The sequence below is a fragment of the Rhinoraja longicauda genome, chromosome 3 (assembly GCF_053455715.1).
Source record: "Rhinoraja longicauda isolate Sanriku21f chromosome 3, sRhiLon1.1, whole genome shotgun sequence".
NCBI lineage: Eukaryota > Metazoa > Chordata > Chondrichthyes > Rajiformes > Arhynchobatidae > Rhinoraja > Rhinoraja longicauda.
The window spans coordinates 48,532,603-48,550,076 of NC_135955.1; the positions used below are offsets into that span (position 1 = coordinate 48,532,603).

General features: G+C 38.8%; 1 protein-coding gene across 1 annotated transcript in view; it reads right to left on the minus strand.

The window, feature by feature from the left end:
• Positions 1–12,226: 12,226 nt before the first annotated feature.
• The window catches only part of LOC144592393 (fibrillin-2-like), a 259,796-nt gene continuing 254,548 nt past the window's right edge, over positions 12,227–17,474 (minus strand). Inside the window, exons 64-65 of the mRNA XM_078396959.1 lie at positions 14,608–14,779; positions 12,227–13,826 (exon numbers count right to left, since the gene is read on the minus strand). Coding sequence (XP_078253085.1) covers positions 13,452–13,826; positions 14,608–14,779 — 547 coding nt within the window. The 3' untranslated portion in view covers positions 12,227–13,451. The remainder of the gene's footprint in view (positions 13,827–14,607; positions 14,780–17,474) is intronic.

Consider the following 17,474-nt stretch of genomic DNA (forward strand, 5'->3'; position numbering starts at 1 on the left):
AAATCCATCCAGTGATTTGGCTTCCACTGCCCTCTGTGGCAGAGAATTCCATAAATTCACAACTCTCTGGGTGAAAAAGTTCCTTCTCACCTCAGTTTTAAATGGCCTCCTCTTTATTCTAAGAACAGATTCCTAAGAACAGAATAGAAGGAATTCTATTCCTTTGAACAGCAAAGAAATTAGCCTAATGTTAACATATCTTTCATTTAAAGAACTACTTTCTTTCTTGGCATAAATACAGCATTTTATTTGGAAGCATAGAAAGCATTTATCATGATGCATCACAGCTTCGGTTGGGGACAGCTCCATCCAAGACTGCAAGAAATTGCAATGAATTGTGGACGCAGCCCAGACCATCACACAAACCAACCTCCCTTCGATTGACTCCATTTATAACTCACGCTGCCTCGGCAAGACTAGCAGCATAATTAAGGATGAATCGCAACCCTGGCCACTCCCTCTTCTCCCCTCTCCCACCAGGCAAAAGGTATAGAAGTGTGAAAACGCACACCGCCAGATTCAGGGACAGTTTCTTCCCAGCTGCTATCAGGCAATTGAATCAACCTACCACAACTTGAGAGCAGTGCTGAACTACTATCTACCTCTTTGGTGACCCTCGGACTATCCTTGATCAGACTTTGCTGGTTTTACCCTGCACTAAACGTCATTCTCTTATAATGTATCTCTGCACTATAAATCGATTGATTGTAATCATATATTATCTTTCTGATGACTGGTAAGCACGCAACAAAAGCTTTTCACTGTACCTAGGTACACGAGACAATAAACTAAACTGGACTGTTATTAGTGATTTAGAAGCTGAATATTTTCCTGGCTTTTTTTGCTGGGACCAATGAAGTATATATGTGTATAGAAAGATAAAATTATTAATAGAGACCAGAGAAAGATGTCTGACCTTACAAACAGATGTACCAAATATAATAGTAAAAGTAAATTTGTTCAGTCTTGGGTCAAAGGTGGAGTGCTAAGTACATTTATGTGAATCCCTTCAATATAAACAAGGATATCCAGCAACAATTCCCAAGTTCAAAACCAAGACCAAAATCTAAGCTTTTATATTCACATGGTTATTAACAAAAAGAGGCACAGTAACTCATGCCAAATCTATTCTTATCCAAACAAGTTCACAAGCAGTCTCATAAACTTATCACCAACACAACATCGAGTAATTACTATAGCAAGAGAAAAATCACAAGGGGAGGAAAGTTAAGAGCTGGCAAGCTTAATTGATCTCATGAGATTGGTATATATTAAATAGTTCTACAACTCAAAAATGAAACTACTGAAGTATGTCGGTAATGATCTAATGCAATGTCATAAAACCAATCTGAAAGGAGGCATTCAAATAAGCAACTTTTTTGTATGTTCACATTTCAATTTGGTTAGCAACTTATTGGATCTAAACCAATTCAAAGACTCAATATGCTTTAGTTTTGGGGTCTTAATTTGCACCAAAAAGTCTCCATTATATCTTGAAATTTAACCCAAACAATTTCCGTGAAAAAAGATTAAGTAGATGGTAACTTCAGTTAAACACCCCATGTTCTCATACTTACTGGCAAACACTTAGAGCTTATCCATCATTTTGTGAATGCTGGGATCAAAACAAAAGAAAATGTAAGAATCCATAAAAACTCAGGATTTGTGATCACATTTGAATTATGTTATCCCCAGTATTTGACCAGCATTGTTACTATTTTCACAATAAAAAAAGACCACTAACACCTCTTGTATTTTTAAATGCTCTCATTCAGAATATGAATCTGGATTCTTTAAGTAAGTCACAAATGCTATGGGAACAATCTAAACCATGTTTTCTTAGGAATTGCAATTACATAAAATGCTGTGCATAACATCAAAATAATGAATTTTGCAATTTTCAGCAATAATAATGTTCTATCCAAGAAAAACATTTGAATTTGCCAGGAAGATAATTACCTTCTTCTGATGTGGTTGAATGACGTTTTTCTGTTTCACGTCTGGTTTTTATATAGTAATCCATAAATCTTTGATTGATGATCCCCCCAGAGGTATATTTTCAAAGCCATTGATGATTTAGTTTTGAGAGTTATTCAATTATCAAGGCTATGAAACGCAATTAGAGCAGAATTGCACGAATGATTCGTTTTTTGGATGGTGCAGCTAAGTTGGAGGCTGTGCTCAACAGGAAAACTGTTCAATGACCAAAATGTAAATGTGGGACTGATTTAATTTTACCCCCATACCCTGATCAATGTATAGAAATAATTACCATATTACCTGGCACCTTTCGCAAACTCAGAATGTTTCAAAATGCCTCGGAGGTCTTTAACTATTTACAGACATTGTCAAGATTGTAATATGTTCCAAATCTTTTTCATTCACTCAGCTAATGTCCCAAATTTGTGAGTACCGGAGCAGAAATTATTTCCTGTGTACCTTCTTTTGAGCTATGAAAATTAAATGCTTGTGGGCAATTTCTTTTCGGGACTCCACTTATTCATAATCAAGTGAAAAGGCAACAATTGTTTTAATGCACTGGAACAGAATGTACCATTACTGTTAAATAGCTATTTCAAAAATACCATTCACTATTTGCTACCTATTTCATACCATTGTATGCTAAATAGTTATCATGTTTCGTGACCTACTATTTAGATAGAAGATTACTTAATAAAGCTATAAGATGTTTATACGGTGCTTAATGAGTTCCAGTTAATGTGGTGAGGATGTAAGTTGAGTAACAAAATGTATGTTGGTATATTATCCTTCGAAAAAGGCTGCTCTAAAATAACAACCTATTTTGTTCTATATTGAATTCTATATCAACAATGATGGTCAGGAATTTTATTTGAGGAAATGACTGAAAAGAATATAGTTATCTTAATTTATATTTTAAATGTAGATCCTTTCATGGAAAGATCTACAGTATATTTCAAAGGCTAACCACGCCTCTGCTTTTCACATTGTGCCTTACATTTTGTTGGTACGGGGTGTGATGACGTGTCCTCCCTTAAGGCCGCTCTGATCCCTGTCACTGGCAAACTGGCCAGGAGAAACCACAAACAGCACTCGGCTGCCGAAAAATACCAACATCCTGGACAATGCTCTGGACTGAGCAGAGGCCACAGGCACAGCAGAACTGCTGTGTCCAACTACCCACAAATTGATCAACTTACATCCACTTTGTCAGCCCTACTCCTTAAAGTCCAGGGGAGTTTCAGCTAGGAAGGGGGAGAGCGAAAGTAGGAGAGAAAATGAGAAAGGAGAAATGAGGAGTGAGAAAGAGAAAGAGGAAGAGGAAGGGGAAGAGAAAGAGGAAGAGAAAGAGTAAGAGAGAAAGGAAGAAAGGAGAGAAAGAAATGAAATAAAGGCGGAGAGAAAGAAATGAAATGAAGGAGAGAAAGAAAGGGAGAGCATGTGAGGAACCTCCCTACTAGCTGTGTTTCTCTTTTCCAGGCTTAGAGGAAGGCTGAGCTGCTGGGACAAACCCGAGACCCCCAGCGCAACCTCTTTGAGGCCAAGACTGAGCCACCGGGGCAAGCCTGAGACCGCCAAGTCCTCCTCACCTGGGCGAGGACGACAAGGGATTGCACTCCCACACAGATCTGGACCTTCTTGTCCCCATTGTCTTTCACTATAAATAAATCTCATGACATGAGTTCCCCTACCACGTGTGTGTCAGTGCAGTCATTATCAACCTGGTGTCATCCCCCACACCACACCACAGGGGGTTCTTGAGCACCTTCAAAGAAATCCTCTATCGATAAGTTAGAATAGTTAGCCCAGAGGCAGCTTCCTTTCCTCTCATTCACATGTGATATATTTCTCTAATAGTAAGTTTAATTATACTAACAACTCACATTACTGTACTGGGTTTCACATAAATGTTCTACATTAAAATAAAAGAGTAATCATCATTTTTGCAATGTTTGTATGGTGCAACAGTGGAGATTAGTTTGATATCATCAAGACCTAGTGTATTTGAGAACAAAGGATTGGCCCAAAAACTTTATAAACAAACTCTTTTTTAAATGTCTTGAAATCTAATGAACATAGATCAGTATTTCAATTTTGTTTGAGATTCTCTGTTCATTTCACTCCAGGTCTTTGTTGAGCCAACTACCTAACATCTTCCTGGTTTTCTAACATTTGATTCTGATTCAGTGACAGTTATAAGCAAGTGTTAAAATGGTTCATCGCTGTTAGTCAAGGACTCAATGTCCACCTGATTTCATCAGTGTTCCAGTACAATGTTAAATGGAGCAGATGATTAATCATGCAATGGTGGGGACTGTGGCAAAATATTTGCAAGGCAGCTCTAGAGCAATTGTTTTGTATTAGGTTACACAAGACTGACTAATTTGATTATATTTTTTGAGGAAGTACCTAAGTATGTTGATGAGGGTGGCATGATTGGTGCAGTCTCATATTTCGCTTGGGCAGCTTACAGTTCAGTGGTATGAATATTGATTTCTCTAACTTCAAATAACCCCGGCATTTCCTCTCTCTCCATCCCTCCACCACCCTAGTTGCACTAGCTTCTTGTTTTCACCCAACAAACAGCTAACAATGGCCTGTTTCCTTTATCATCGTTACTTTTTTGCATATCTTTCATTCATTGTTCTATATCTCTCTACACCATCGTCTATATTTCTTGTTTCCATTCCTTCTCTCCAGAGATGCTGCCTGTTCCACTGAGTTACACCAGCTTTTTGTGTCTATCTTTGAAGCATTCTTTATGGACCACAAAGGTCTTTGACTAGCCCCCACAAGGGAGATTGGTCCACGAGGTAAGAATCTATGGAATCCAGGGTAATTTGAGAAAGACACAAAAAGCTGGAGTAACTCAGCGGGACAAGCAGCATCTCTGGAGAGAAGGAATGGGTGCAGGATCGGGTTGAGATGCTTCTTCAGACTGGTTAGGGATAAGGGAAACAAGACATATAGACGGTGATGTGGAGAGATAAAGGACAACGAATGAAAGATATGCAAAAAAGTAACAATGATAAAGGAGGCTAAACACAAATTGGAGAAACAGCATCTCATATTTCACTTGGGCTGCTTACAGCCCCGTGGTATGAATATTGATTTCTCTCACTTCAGGTAGCCCCCGCATTCCCTCTCTCTCTATCTCTCCCTCACCTAAGTCGCACTAGCTTCTCATTTTCACCCAACAAACAGCTAACAATGGCCTGTTTCCTTTATCATCATTACTTTTTTGCGTATCTATAATTCATTGGTCTATATCTCTCGTTTGCCTTATCTCTAACCAATCTGAAGAAGGGTCTCGACCCAAAACATCACCCATTCCTTCTCTCCAGAGATGCTGCCTGTCCCGCTGAGTTACTCCAGCTTTTTGTGTCTATCTTCGGTTTAAACCAGCATCTGCAGTTCCTTCTTACGCAATTTGAGAAAGTTGGATCCAAAATAAGATTGGCAATAAGAGGAAGAGGGTAATGGTCGAGGTTTATACTTATGATTAGAAGCCTATCATTAGTTGTGTAACACATTAATCGGTGCTGGGACCCTTGCTATTTGTTAAATACATTAATAATTTGGACATAAAAGGAGGGTTTGTGAGTAAATTTGCAGATAACATGAACATCAATAGTGTCATTGCTAGCCAGGACAGTAGTCTTCTATTACAGAATAATTTTGCTGAGTTGGCAAGATGGGTAGAGAAATGATGGTGGAGAAATATTAGGGGAACAAATAAGGTTAAGATGTATATGTTGAAATACAAGACCCTAGGAAGTAAAGAGCAACAGAGGAACAATGTTGTATATGTACAAGAACCTTTGATAAGGTTCTGCATTGCAATCTGCTCTGGAAAGTTAGATCACAAAGGATCTGGGGAGAGGTAGCCAACGGGATAGAGAATTGACTTCAGAAATATGCATACCCCTGAGCTGTTGGCTTTCTTCAGTGCAATTCCCTTGATGAAGACAGGTTCATGAATCTTCAGCTTCCCTCCTCTAAACTCAATGATCACTCCTTAGTCTTATTAACGTTGAGTCCAAGATGGTTGCTCTGGCACCATTTAATCAGATGATCAGTTTCTCTCCTGAACACTAACTGATTATTTGTCCAACAATGGCGGTATTGTCAGTGAATTTAAAGAAGGCATTGGAGTTATGTCTGGCTGCACAGTCATGGGTGTTGGTGCAAGGGAATAGGTTCAAGTATCCAAACTGATAGAACAGAAAAAGGCTCACACTCCACTTACAGTTTATATCAAGTTTATTGGCAATAGAGAGTAAACATCTAGCTATGTGCAGGGCTCCTTCTACAGCAGCACACCTCCCTCTCTCTATGCCCCCTTCCGAGGTGCTGGTCATGATCCCATTCCATCGGTGACCCTTCCAAGAACAAAGGAGCTCGCTGTATATGCCTGGTTTATTAAAAAACTGAAGCAAGAGGCCGCCATAGCACTACTTCTAGCCAATAGCATTCCGACAGGTGACATTAGGTCCCCAACAGCAGGGGCCCACAGCCGTTTTTGCCCTCCCTTGTTACCAAGCAAACACTATGAACTATTTGTTAACTCCAGACTTTTTGCAACCCAGGCTCTCTCACTGCAGATATAGAAAAAGTAGTTTTTTTAGAGTAGAGCAGGAGACTGATCACATAGCATTGACGTGCCCCTGTGCTGATGGTCAGCGAGGAGGAAGTGTAGCTGTCAATTGATATCGATTGAGGTCCACTGATGAGGAAATTGAGGATCCAATTCCAAAGACTGACATTCTTAAAAGGAGACAGACTATTGACTGACATTCTTAAACATTTCCATCCTGCACTCAAATTCACTTGGACCATCTCCGGCATCTCCCTACCATTTCTAGATCTCATCGGCTCCATCACAGGAGACAGACTATTGACTGACATTCTTAAAAGCAGTCTGAAGAAGGGTCTCAACCCGAAACGTCACCCATTCCTTCTCTCCAGAGATGCTGCCTGTCCCGCTGAGTTACTCCAGTATTTTGTGTCTACCTTTGCATCGGAACAAGCAGTGACTCAGTTCCCTGAGTTTGACAACTCGTTTGGAGGGGATGATGATGTCAAATGCCAAGCCGCAATTGATGAACACCAGCCTGATGTACATGATGTATGTGTTCTTGATGTCTAAGTGTTCCAATGCAGAGTGGAGAACCAATAAGATCGCATTCTGTTGTGGCAGTTGGCGATTGTAGTGGGTCCGGGTCCCTTCAAAGGCAGGAGTTGAAATGCATCATATCCAATCTCTCAAAGCACATCATCACAATGGATGCGAGTGCCAATTGTTGGTAGTCATTGAGGCATGTCACCTTGCACTGCTTGAGCACTAGCATTATGGATTCCCTTTTATAGTAGGTGGAGACATTAAACTTTAGTAGTAAGGGGTTGAAGATGACAGCGATAACTCCACCCAGTTGGTCCATGCAGATTTTAAGAAAGCAGCCAGGTGCACCCAGGTGCAGTCAGGTGCAGTCAGGCCCTGACACTTCCTGAGAGTTCACCCTCGAGAAGGATCTTCTGACATTGGGGTTCAGAGACTGAGATCACAATGATGTTGGGGGCTGAGAAGGTATATTGTCGTTCTCCCTTTTGAAGCGAGTATAGAATGCATTAAGCTTGTCTGGGAGTGAAACACCACTGTCACATGAATCACCAGACTTGAATTGATATTATAAATATGTAAAACATTTGTTTAACGATAGTTGGAATATTCTGTGCCAGACTGCTTGCCACACAATGATGTGTTTGTATTGGAGAGAATGCAGAGAAGATATTCCAGGATGTTGGCTGGGATGGAACATGTCAACACATCATCTATGTTTGGCACTAAACGCAAGGTCTATCTCCATTGATTAATAAAAGCCATGGGATGTTGCCACTGGATCTGCCGACATCACAGCGACAGAGAAATCTGCCATTTTTAGATGGGAAATTCTGTAGCCAAGTTGTTTATGCTTTTCTCAAGCAGGATTCTCCTGTTTCCATTTGATTCTTAATATTTTCTATCCCGTACCTATTAAATGCACAAAGCACTTCACAGGAGTGTTATCAAATAAAAACCAAGCCTAATTGTGGTTTTACTCAGCAGAATTGTTATGAGTCCACCAAACTGCATTTTTTTAAATCAAGTAAAAATCAATTTGCAGATCTTATTATCTGCACACCAATCTTACCTGATCACCTATCACATCTCAACTCTTGCCCCGCCTCTTCATCTCACGTTTCTACCAGATATCATTGCATCTCACCCCCTCCCCCTCACTTCATTAATCTGACAAAGGGTCCCAATCCAAAATATAGATATGTTTATTTTACAGTATACATTTAACCTATCAACTCGTACTGTGCCTGGAACAGATTTCCCTTAGTAACTTTAATAGCATATTTAAATGTGTTCTCTATTTCATTTCAGTTGAGAGGGATGAAAGTGCACTAGCTGCAGTTAGACCACTGTATTTGTGCTGTATTTGACTAAGGCTTATAGATCAAAAAACAAACTGCTGGAGGAACTCCATGGCAGCACCTTTGGAGATACATGAACCAAATGTGTCCGATTGGGACCCTTATTTATTTAAACCAATGGTAGAGGGGTGACAACTGGTAGATAGATGTGAAGGGAAAGGGGTGATGCAAGAGCCGGCAAGTGATAGGTAGATCATGGTAAGTAGATATGATTACTCGGGTTCCATAATTTTTTTTTCGTTTTGGATTTTTATTGTTAAATTTACCGTCCTTCCTCAACTCTATTTGCAATGTTTAATAAAGTGCTGGTCTGGAACACTTCTACTGATTCCCTTTCAACAAGCCATCTTAGTTTACTTTGTTTTGTCTTGTGGCAGTGTTGAGTTATGTCTTTGAATCAGTCTCTCCTTCTCCTTTGCTCTCATTGACAAGCAGTTTCTATTACATTATATTAATTTATAGCCTTTAAGAGTAGTTTTATTAGATGATTTTCTCCTGCTTAAACCTTCCCCCTCATGTCTGGGATTTTCATCTGACAGCATGTAGCTTATACACTATATTGGTTTTCCTCCCTTTGATTTTAAATTCTGCATAATGTATCCCTCAATTCTTCCACTGTTCGATCCAACTTCTTATTTAATCCTACCTTTTTTTTGGCAGCTTAAGTTTGCATGATCATAATTTTCTGAATGTCTTCTAGTCTTTAGCATGAAGAGAATATACTGACGTGGTTCAACTCGTGCCTTCCTTGGCATTTTCATCTGATTGGATTTCCAGCTTTCGGCTATGATCGATCTGAGTTTCATATCATCTTTTGATTTCATCACCAGCCGATCTCGCCAGAGCACAATCAGTATGTCCATATTTTTGTTTTATTTTCTTTTATATATCTTTTAATTCCCTTCCCCAGCTGCTCTCTATCAGCTCTGTCAAGGAAAAGTCCAAACTTAATAATTTTTCCACGCATGTGGATTATAGTATGTTTTCTAATAGACTTATCATATGTCTTTAAATGGTAGATTAGCTTCAGTCTATAAATCTATCATGACTAATATCCTCTACCACATAAAAACCTGAAATTTTACCAGTTTATCAACAATCATTATTTTACACTTTAAACTTGTCGCTGCCTAGGGATTCCATTGTTAGTGGATTCCTTGATGTTTGACTTTGCAGTGCTATTCGTCTGGAAATAATAATATTGCCTATTCATTTGAGGTTTTTTTAATAGCAAGCTTGAAAATATTGACTAGCAACTATCGTATTATATATAACAATTCCCTTGCGTGATATTAAATCACAAGAAATACAAATATTGCCAACTGTTTTCCATATCTGAAGCGATTCCCCAGCCTGGGTATATGGTCTGCCTGCCCATAAGATGTTCATTAGATTCATAGAAAATGTAATTCATATATTTTACTCTCGCAACATTTGAGAAGGATCAGGTTGAGCATTTGATTCTCCAAGGCAGGGTCCAAATGCAGTTAAAATAAGATTTGTATAGACAGATACAGAATGGCTGATTTAGATGTGGCGGGCAGAAGTGCCCGTTTTTGTGCTGCATGATTTTCAAACTTTTTCAACACACAACTCAGAAACAGGCCCATTGGCCCAACTCATCCATGCTGACCAAGATACCCATTCAAGTGTTTGACCCACAGGCTTTAACCCTTTCATTTTCACGTACCTGACTCATTCTCATACCACTGTATTGGTTGGGGAGCATTCAAAGTAACTATTAGCTGCCACACAACCCATGGTTTGGTGAATACCCGAGGCAATATTCTAAAAGCAAAAGACATGCAGGAAATCTGAAATGAAACAGAAAATTATGGTGTTACTCTAAACGTCGGACAGCCTCTGTGGAGAGAAAAACAAAGTTAATATTCCAGTTAAGTAAGTTTTCATCAAAACACGTCAAATGAGAAAACAAACATGCCTTAATTTTGCTGAGAAGGGGAAGAAGTGGAGAGAACAAAAGGAAAGACTGATAGCGTGGAGACCAGGAGAATCCAGATGACACAAATGCCAGTTATGTGATGTCACTAGGACCGATCTAATCCTTTGTTCACCTTCCACTTTGACATCATCCCACATTATTTTCTGCTTTAATTGAGGGAATTTGTGGCAGGAAAACAATGCCATTCGATCCACTGTGTCCATGCTGTGCAGAACAAGAACTGTTTAGATCAACCTCACTTCCCAAGGTCTCAAATCAGTCATCATGCAGTTCACAATTCTTCAAGTTCTCATCCAGGTTTGTGTTCAGAGTGATGAGGCTTTCTATCTCTACCACCTAATGAGTTTCAGACTCCCAACACTTCTGAGTGAGAATAAATGGTAGCTCAGTTGCTCTAATTCAATGATCTTAAATCCATGCTCACTTGTTATTGATTTATCTGATAAGGGAAATAGGTCAGCACTGTTCATACCATCTCAGACTCTCTTAATTGTGTACACCAGTTAAATAGTTCCCTCAGATAGAAAGAAAACAACCCACTGTGGCCTTTCTCGTCACAATCATTATCATTTATGTTTCAACTGCATGTCTTGCTCTGATATGGATTAGTACCGTAGCTAGGTTAATGAAACTTCTGGCGTTGAAAACATTTTTGTCCATGCATCATCTTCATCTCTCTTGTAGAAATTCTTTGTATCTTTCTCGCGAGTAACCATTTGTCTGTTCAAGTAAAGTGTACAGGAACTGGGCAACAGTCAAGCTGTCCAACTATCAACTGAGGCCGATTCCCAGTCTGAAGAGAAGGGGTTCTAATAAGATCTTGCGTATCCTGGCTGAGGAGGTTGAACTTTGATGAAGCTGAGCATGCATTTGATAAAAAAAGGTCCATGTCTGCAGCTGTAACACTAAATCAAAACATTTTCATGCTTGCCTTTGTAACTTCTTTTGGGAAATGAAGATTAATGTTAGAAAATCTGATTTTTGCTTGGGCTTTACACTTTTGATCATTGGCATTAAAATTAAACTAGAACACAAATGTACAGAATAGGATTATTGAATGGCACTCCATTTTTGACTCCCTTGCACAGTATGTGAAATATCTATGATGTATCTAATAGGAATCATCCAATAAACAGTCCCTGCTTGTACAGTTTGCTTTAATAATAGGCTGCCCAGTTTTTCTTGGCTTTGAGGTAAATTACACTTTGTCACCATTGAAGCCAGAATCGTTAAAAAAAAAGGATTGTTCTCACTGACTTTCAGAATTTGTTATACTTATGGCAGTTTTGTAACATTGGAAAATAAGGTACCTGATAAGTGAACAGTTTAAACCATATTGACATAAGATAGCTTCTCTGGTGAAAATAGAGTTGATGTTAATGCTCCATCACACGAGGGACTCAAATGAATCTGGTATCAATAAAAGATGTGCCGGACTCGCATTGAACAAAAGCAGGATGATGATGCAAGAGTGGCACAAACAAACTTGCCTATTTTTACTGTGCAACCATGGGAGTGTAGGAAGGATTTGAAATTATTTAACTTCTTCACAAATGGGAACCTATCAACATTTTCTTTTGTGGGATATTGGATAAATCTACCGACGGAAAAAAATAGGTAAAAAAGTAAAATGAAAACCAAAATTTGCGCTTCTGTGTAATAGAGGTGGTAATGGTAGGGCACACTGCTTATTGGTGAGAGCAGGGTCATGCTATTTTTGCGTGATCAACAAATTTACGCTGACTGCACCATGCTACACTTATTATTTGGTATACTCTGTAAGCAAGTATTAATTGCTCTTGGGTTTAAATATGCTCACAAGTAACTCATTCAGTCATCTAAAATCGATATATCCCAAAATAATAAGCTTTATTGTAAGAAAGGTTGTTGGCGTACTGACACACTTAAATCTACAGAATGAAGCACCCCCATTACAAAATGTTCATTTTATCAGTTTTTTTTTAAAGGAATCTTATACAAATCTTTCTTCTCCCTTCTAAATAAAATGCCATATTTGTGCTAAGAAATCTTCAATGCGGATGGAAAATAGATCTTTTGACAAAACAGATACGTATTAAAATTAAGGTCATTTCCTTGCTATTACAAGCAGGGAGGCACCAACTTTTACAGTCAAATATTTTTACTGAATTTTTCCACGTTTCAATTGTTGACCAATATACCCCTGTTATAGAACACATTTGTACAGTATATAAAAAGAAGACTTTACAATCTTCTCGTCAGCAACGATCAGGCATTCAATGTGCACAATTATCTTGTAGTACATGAAATGCCTTTGAAAATGTAAAACATACAGTAAAATGTTGCCGAGATCAAGATGGTCTGAAACAGAAATTCTCATGCCAGTTACCTCCTGACAAGATTGAATTATGGTTGTACAGTACGCTGACCCTGATAGAATAAATATCAATAGCACCAGTTTTCTGTACAAGCATCATAAAAGTACAGGCTTACTGCAGTCTATAAACATGAAACTGAAGAAATATAACCCATTTTGTTCTGGGCTCTGGTATCAGTTATCTATCATATATTGCACCACTTGAAGGAAAAGGAATGTGGTGAATTAATTGGTTCCTCTGAGAATGCCCTTGGTATACAGTACAGTCTGACTTCGCATTGCTTACTGATATTAATATAATATGAACAGCTACATAATATCTGCAATCCAGAGAAATGGCTCATTATTTTGATATTGGTCTAAGCTATAAGAAGCCATTTACAATTCTCTCTCACAGACTCTCATGTAAAATATGAGCTCACTGACTGAGACGGATGAGGTGATATTAAATATACAGTAACCATGACTGAGGTTATATGCAGTATTGTTAATACTGCAGTGCGTAAAACTCATTTATGTAAAGAACAGTCATGCAGTCAAGGCCAGAATATGAAGTCAAGATGTTCAGTGGAGAATCAAAGCTGTTGACTGTAAAAAGCTTTTTGAATGCAGACATCTTAGTGATAATTGAACAAATAATTCTTAACAGAAATAATGCAAGTCCCAGCTAGTTTAATGAAGCTGGATCTGTAGTCTCATTTTGAGAGCTTCTCCCAGCTCACCAAGGAGGTAGTCATTGTCTTTTTTGTCTTCCAGTTTCTGCAATGCCTTTTTCTTATACAGAGGAATACTGGTGATTTCCAGTGTGTAAACACCTTCCAGAGGTCTCTTCTTTGTTATGTGCAGGTAGCTTAAGCCATCCTTCTGGTGGATACGGAAGAAGCTGTTATCATTTCCGTAGGAGATAACATAACGGACATGATGGTTGAGTGGTTCAATAGCTGGGACAAGTTCCAGAATGTGTTCCTTGTAGTTCAGTTCTGAGATATTTAGATTCATTTTGATCGGCGTATCCGTATCCAGACTGGCCAAGCTAATATGTTCATTCTATCATCAAAATAAATAGGAAAGTAGCATTAATAATTAAGATTCATGAAATATTTCAGATTGTCCTTTTTCATCATTGGAATACCTCATACAATCTGTATGATCTGAGCAAACCTTGTACATGGAATTTTTATGATGGGCCAGTGAATATCTCTCTTATCTCATATATTACTTTTGGATATGTGGGCAAAATACAAATCCTTATTTAAAATGTAAAATTAAATCTACTGGTGTAGGAAATTTGAAATAAAACCAGAGAATGCAGCAGAAAGTCAGCTGGTCACGCAAAACCTTAGAGAGGAAAGTTAATCTTTCAGATCAATGACTTATCACCAGATATTTAAATATCTTTTTCATCCAAATAAAATGCTGTATTTCTGCCAAGAAAGAAAATAGTACTTGAAATGAAAGATATGTCAACATTAGGTTAATTTCTATGGTGTTCAAAGGAAAGTTCTAACTTTTGCAAAGTCAAATATTTTTGTTGTAATTTTCCTTGCAACAATTGTTGATCAAGACGTCCTTCTATAGGGCACAGTGTATGGTTTATGAACCAGGATTTGGGCACTCAATGTGCACATTGTTTGTACACGATAGTCCAAAACACAATTCATGCTGTTTTGCAATAGAATTCGTATGCCAGTTATTTATTGATGAGATCTAACTTTTGTTTGTATGTTACACATGTCATTACTATAAGTTTTCTGGGCAAGCATTGTAAAAAGTATAGATTTACTGCAGATTGAAACAATATCTAAGGAATTAAACAGGGGATTGTTACCTGTTCAGACTCGGTACTGTTGGCGTTCCTTCTTTTTCTGCCACCTGACCTGGAATAGCCGTTGATTTTACATTCATAGCAGGTTTCATGAGATAAAAGATTTTCATCATCAGGCTCACCATCATAAGGCGTGTATTGCCCTTTATTGAATCCCATTCCAGACACACAATGGCTATAGAGTAAAGAAAGAGGGAAATGGGATTTAAAATAAATGATAGAATAGAAAAAATAAAATTGTTATTAATCAGAATATTTCTGAATTAACAAATGTCTACCTTAAATCTGTTTTACACTTTCTTCGAAAACTGGCTCTATTTGTAACTATTTTTTGAAAGAATTTCCATTATATTGCTGAGTGGAGAATTTCTTAACAACTTGTGACAAATGTTAAGACTCAATTTTGAATTGCTGCTAACAACCCAAAATTTCAGCATTGGGATTGTTATCACATTTACAAATATTGGCCAATTTGTTAATTAATTCCATAACTCAGGGCATTGACATTTGAACTCGAGCACCATGAGCAATGGACCGTAAATGCTGGTCTTGCCAGTGATGGCCAGATCCTAAAAACAATTAAATAAATGCTCCACTGGAGGCCGCATGCCCATGTCAGTAAGATGCACTGGTTTCTGTCACAGAAACATTGCTGGACTTAGAACCAGACTTTGCAACGCAAAAGGAATGATGATGTGGTAAATTTGGTACTTGAAATTGGCAAATCTATGTGCAATCTCTTAAACATACAAAAATATGTGAATTAGGAAACTGAGGTAAAGAATGAACAGTGAATTTCTATGTTTCATCTGGCAAGTGTCTACCAAATTAGATTCCAGATGAAGGCATACCACTGTTAGTTTTAAAACTGAATTAATGTGTTTCTATTTAGATGTCTTGCTTACGTCATATGATTAAATTGAAAATATTAGCAAGCCTCAGAGTGTGACTAATTTGAATTACAGTATGAATACAGGAGAAAAGAATGTTAGTTGTTGCCAAATAACATGGAAGACTGCACTAAAAAGTAAAAAGCTTACAGAACTGGTTAATGAAAAGCAAATTAAATTAAAAATAGTAAATTGTATGGTGGTTTATTTTATTAGAAGTAAAAAGACAATTTACTTCTTCATGCTAGGTCAGAAACTACAGGTAAAGGAACAAAGAAACTGGGGAATAGAATACAATTTGAAAGATAATGTTAAAATGAACCAGGTTGAAGATCCATCCACCATCATTAGATCAAAAGTGAGATATTCTCTGGTGGCTCCGGAGTCCTTTGTTCCGTATACTAATTCTGCATAATGAAGCAATATGCATCTATATTCAGGGGTCTGAAGAAGGGTCCAGACCCAAAACATTGCTTATCCATGTTCTCCAGAGATGCTGCCTGACCTGCTGGTTTACTCTAGCACTTTGCATCTTTTCTTGTAAACCAGCACCTGCAGTTCCTTTCTTACATTTTCTTCTAATACTATTTCAACTATTGACAGTGAAGAATTAACAATATTTACTTTCGAAATGACTCATGCTCATTATAAAATAGTTTGGGAAACATCATTTTGTCACACAACAAAGATGCCATATTTGTGAACAAAAATAAATGGAAATTAATGAAAATGTTATATACACCAAGCTAGAGGAAAAAAAAATGTCAACAAAGGAGCAAAACAGCAAGAGAGTTAGTTATGGAAAGACATATGTAAACATAGGTTGATATAAAACAGATATGACAAAGTCAAATATGATAAGGACAACTCCAAGTTCACATTGAAGGTAGACACAAAATGCTGGAGTATCTCAGTGGGATAGGCAGCATCTCTGGAGAGAAGGAATGGGTGACGTTTCGGGTCGAGACCCTTCTTCAGACTGATGTCAGGGGAGTGGGCGAGACAGAGATAGAATGTAGTCAGAGACAGTAAGACTGGTAGGAGAACTGGGAAGGGCGAGGGGATGGAGAGAGAGGGAAAGCAAGGGCTATTTGAAGATAGAGAAGTCAATGTTCATACCGCTGGGGTGTAAGCTACCCAAGCGAAATATGAGGTGCTGTTCCTCCAATTTGCGCTGGGCCTCACTCTGACAATGTAGGAGGCCCAGGGCAGAAAGGTCAGATTGGGAATGGGAGGGGGAGTTAAAGTGTTGAGCAACCGGGAGATCAGGTAGGTTAAGGCAGACTGAGCGAAGGTGTTGAGTGACACGAGCACCAAGCCTGCGCTTCGTCTCGCCGATGTACAGAAGTTGACACTTGGAACAGCGGATACAGTAGATGAGGTTGGAGGAGGTGCAAGTGAGCCTCTGCCTCACCTGAAAAGACTGTTGGGGTCCTTGGATGGAGTCGAGTGGGGAGGTAAAGGGACAGGTATTGCATTTCCTGCGGTTGCAGGGCAACGTACCTGAGGAGGAAGTGGTTTGGGTGGGAAGGGATGAGTTGACCAGGGAGTTACGGAGGGAACAGTCTCTGCGGAAAGCAGAAAGGGGTGGAGATGAGAAGATGTGGCCATTAGTGGGATCCGGTTGGAGGTGGCAAAAGTGTTGGAGGATTATATGCTGTGTGCGACGGCTGATGGGGTGGAAGGTGAGGACAAGGGGACTCTGTCCTTGTTGTGAATGGGGGGAGGGGGAGCAAGAGCGGAGCTGCGGGATATAGAAGAGACCCTAGTGAGAGCCTCATCTATAAAGGAAGAGGAGAACCCCCGTTTCCTAAAGAATGAGGACATTGATGATCTTGTATGGAAAACCTCATCCTGGGCGCAGTGTGGCGTAGATGGGGGAATTGGGCGCAGGGGATAGTCTTCACAGGAAGCAGGATGGGAAGAAGTGTTCTCTAGATAGCTTTGGGAGTCAGTAGGTTTACAGTAGATGTCGGTCAA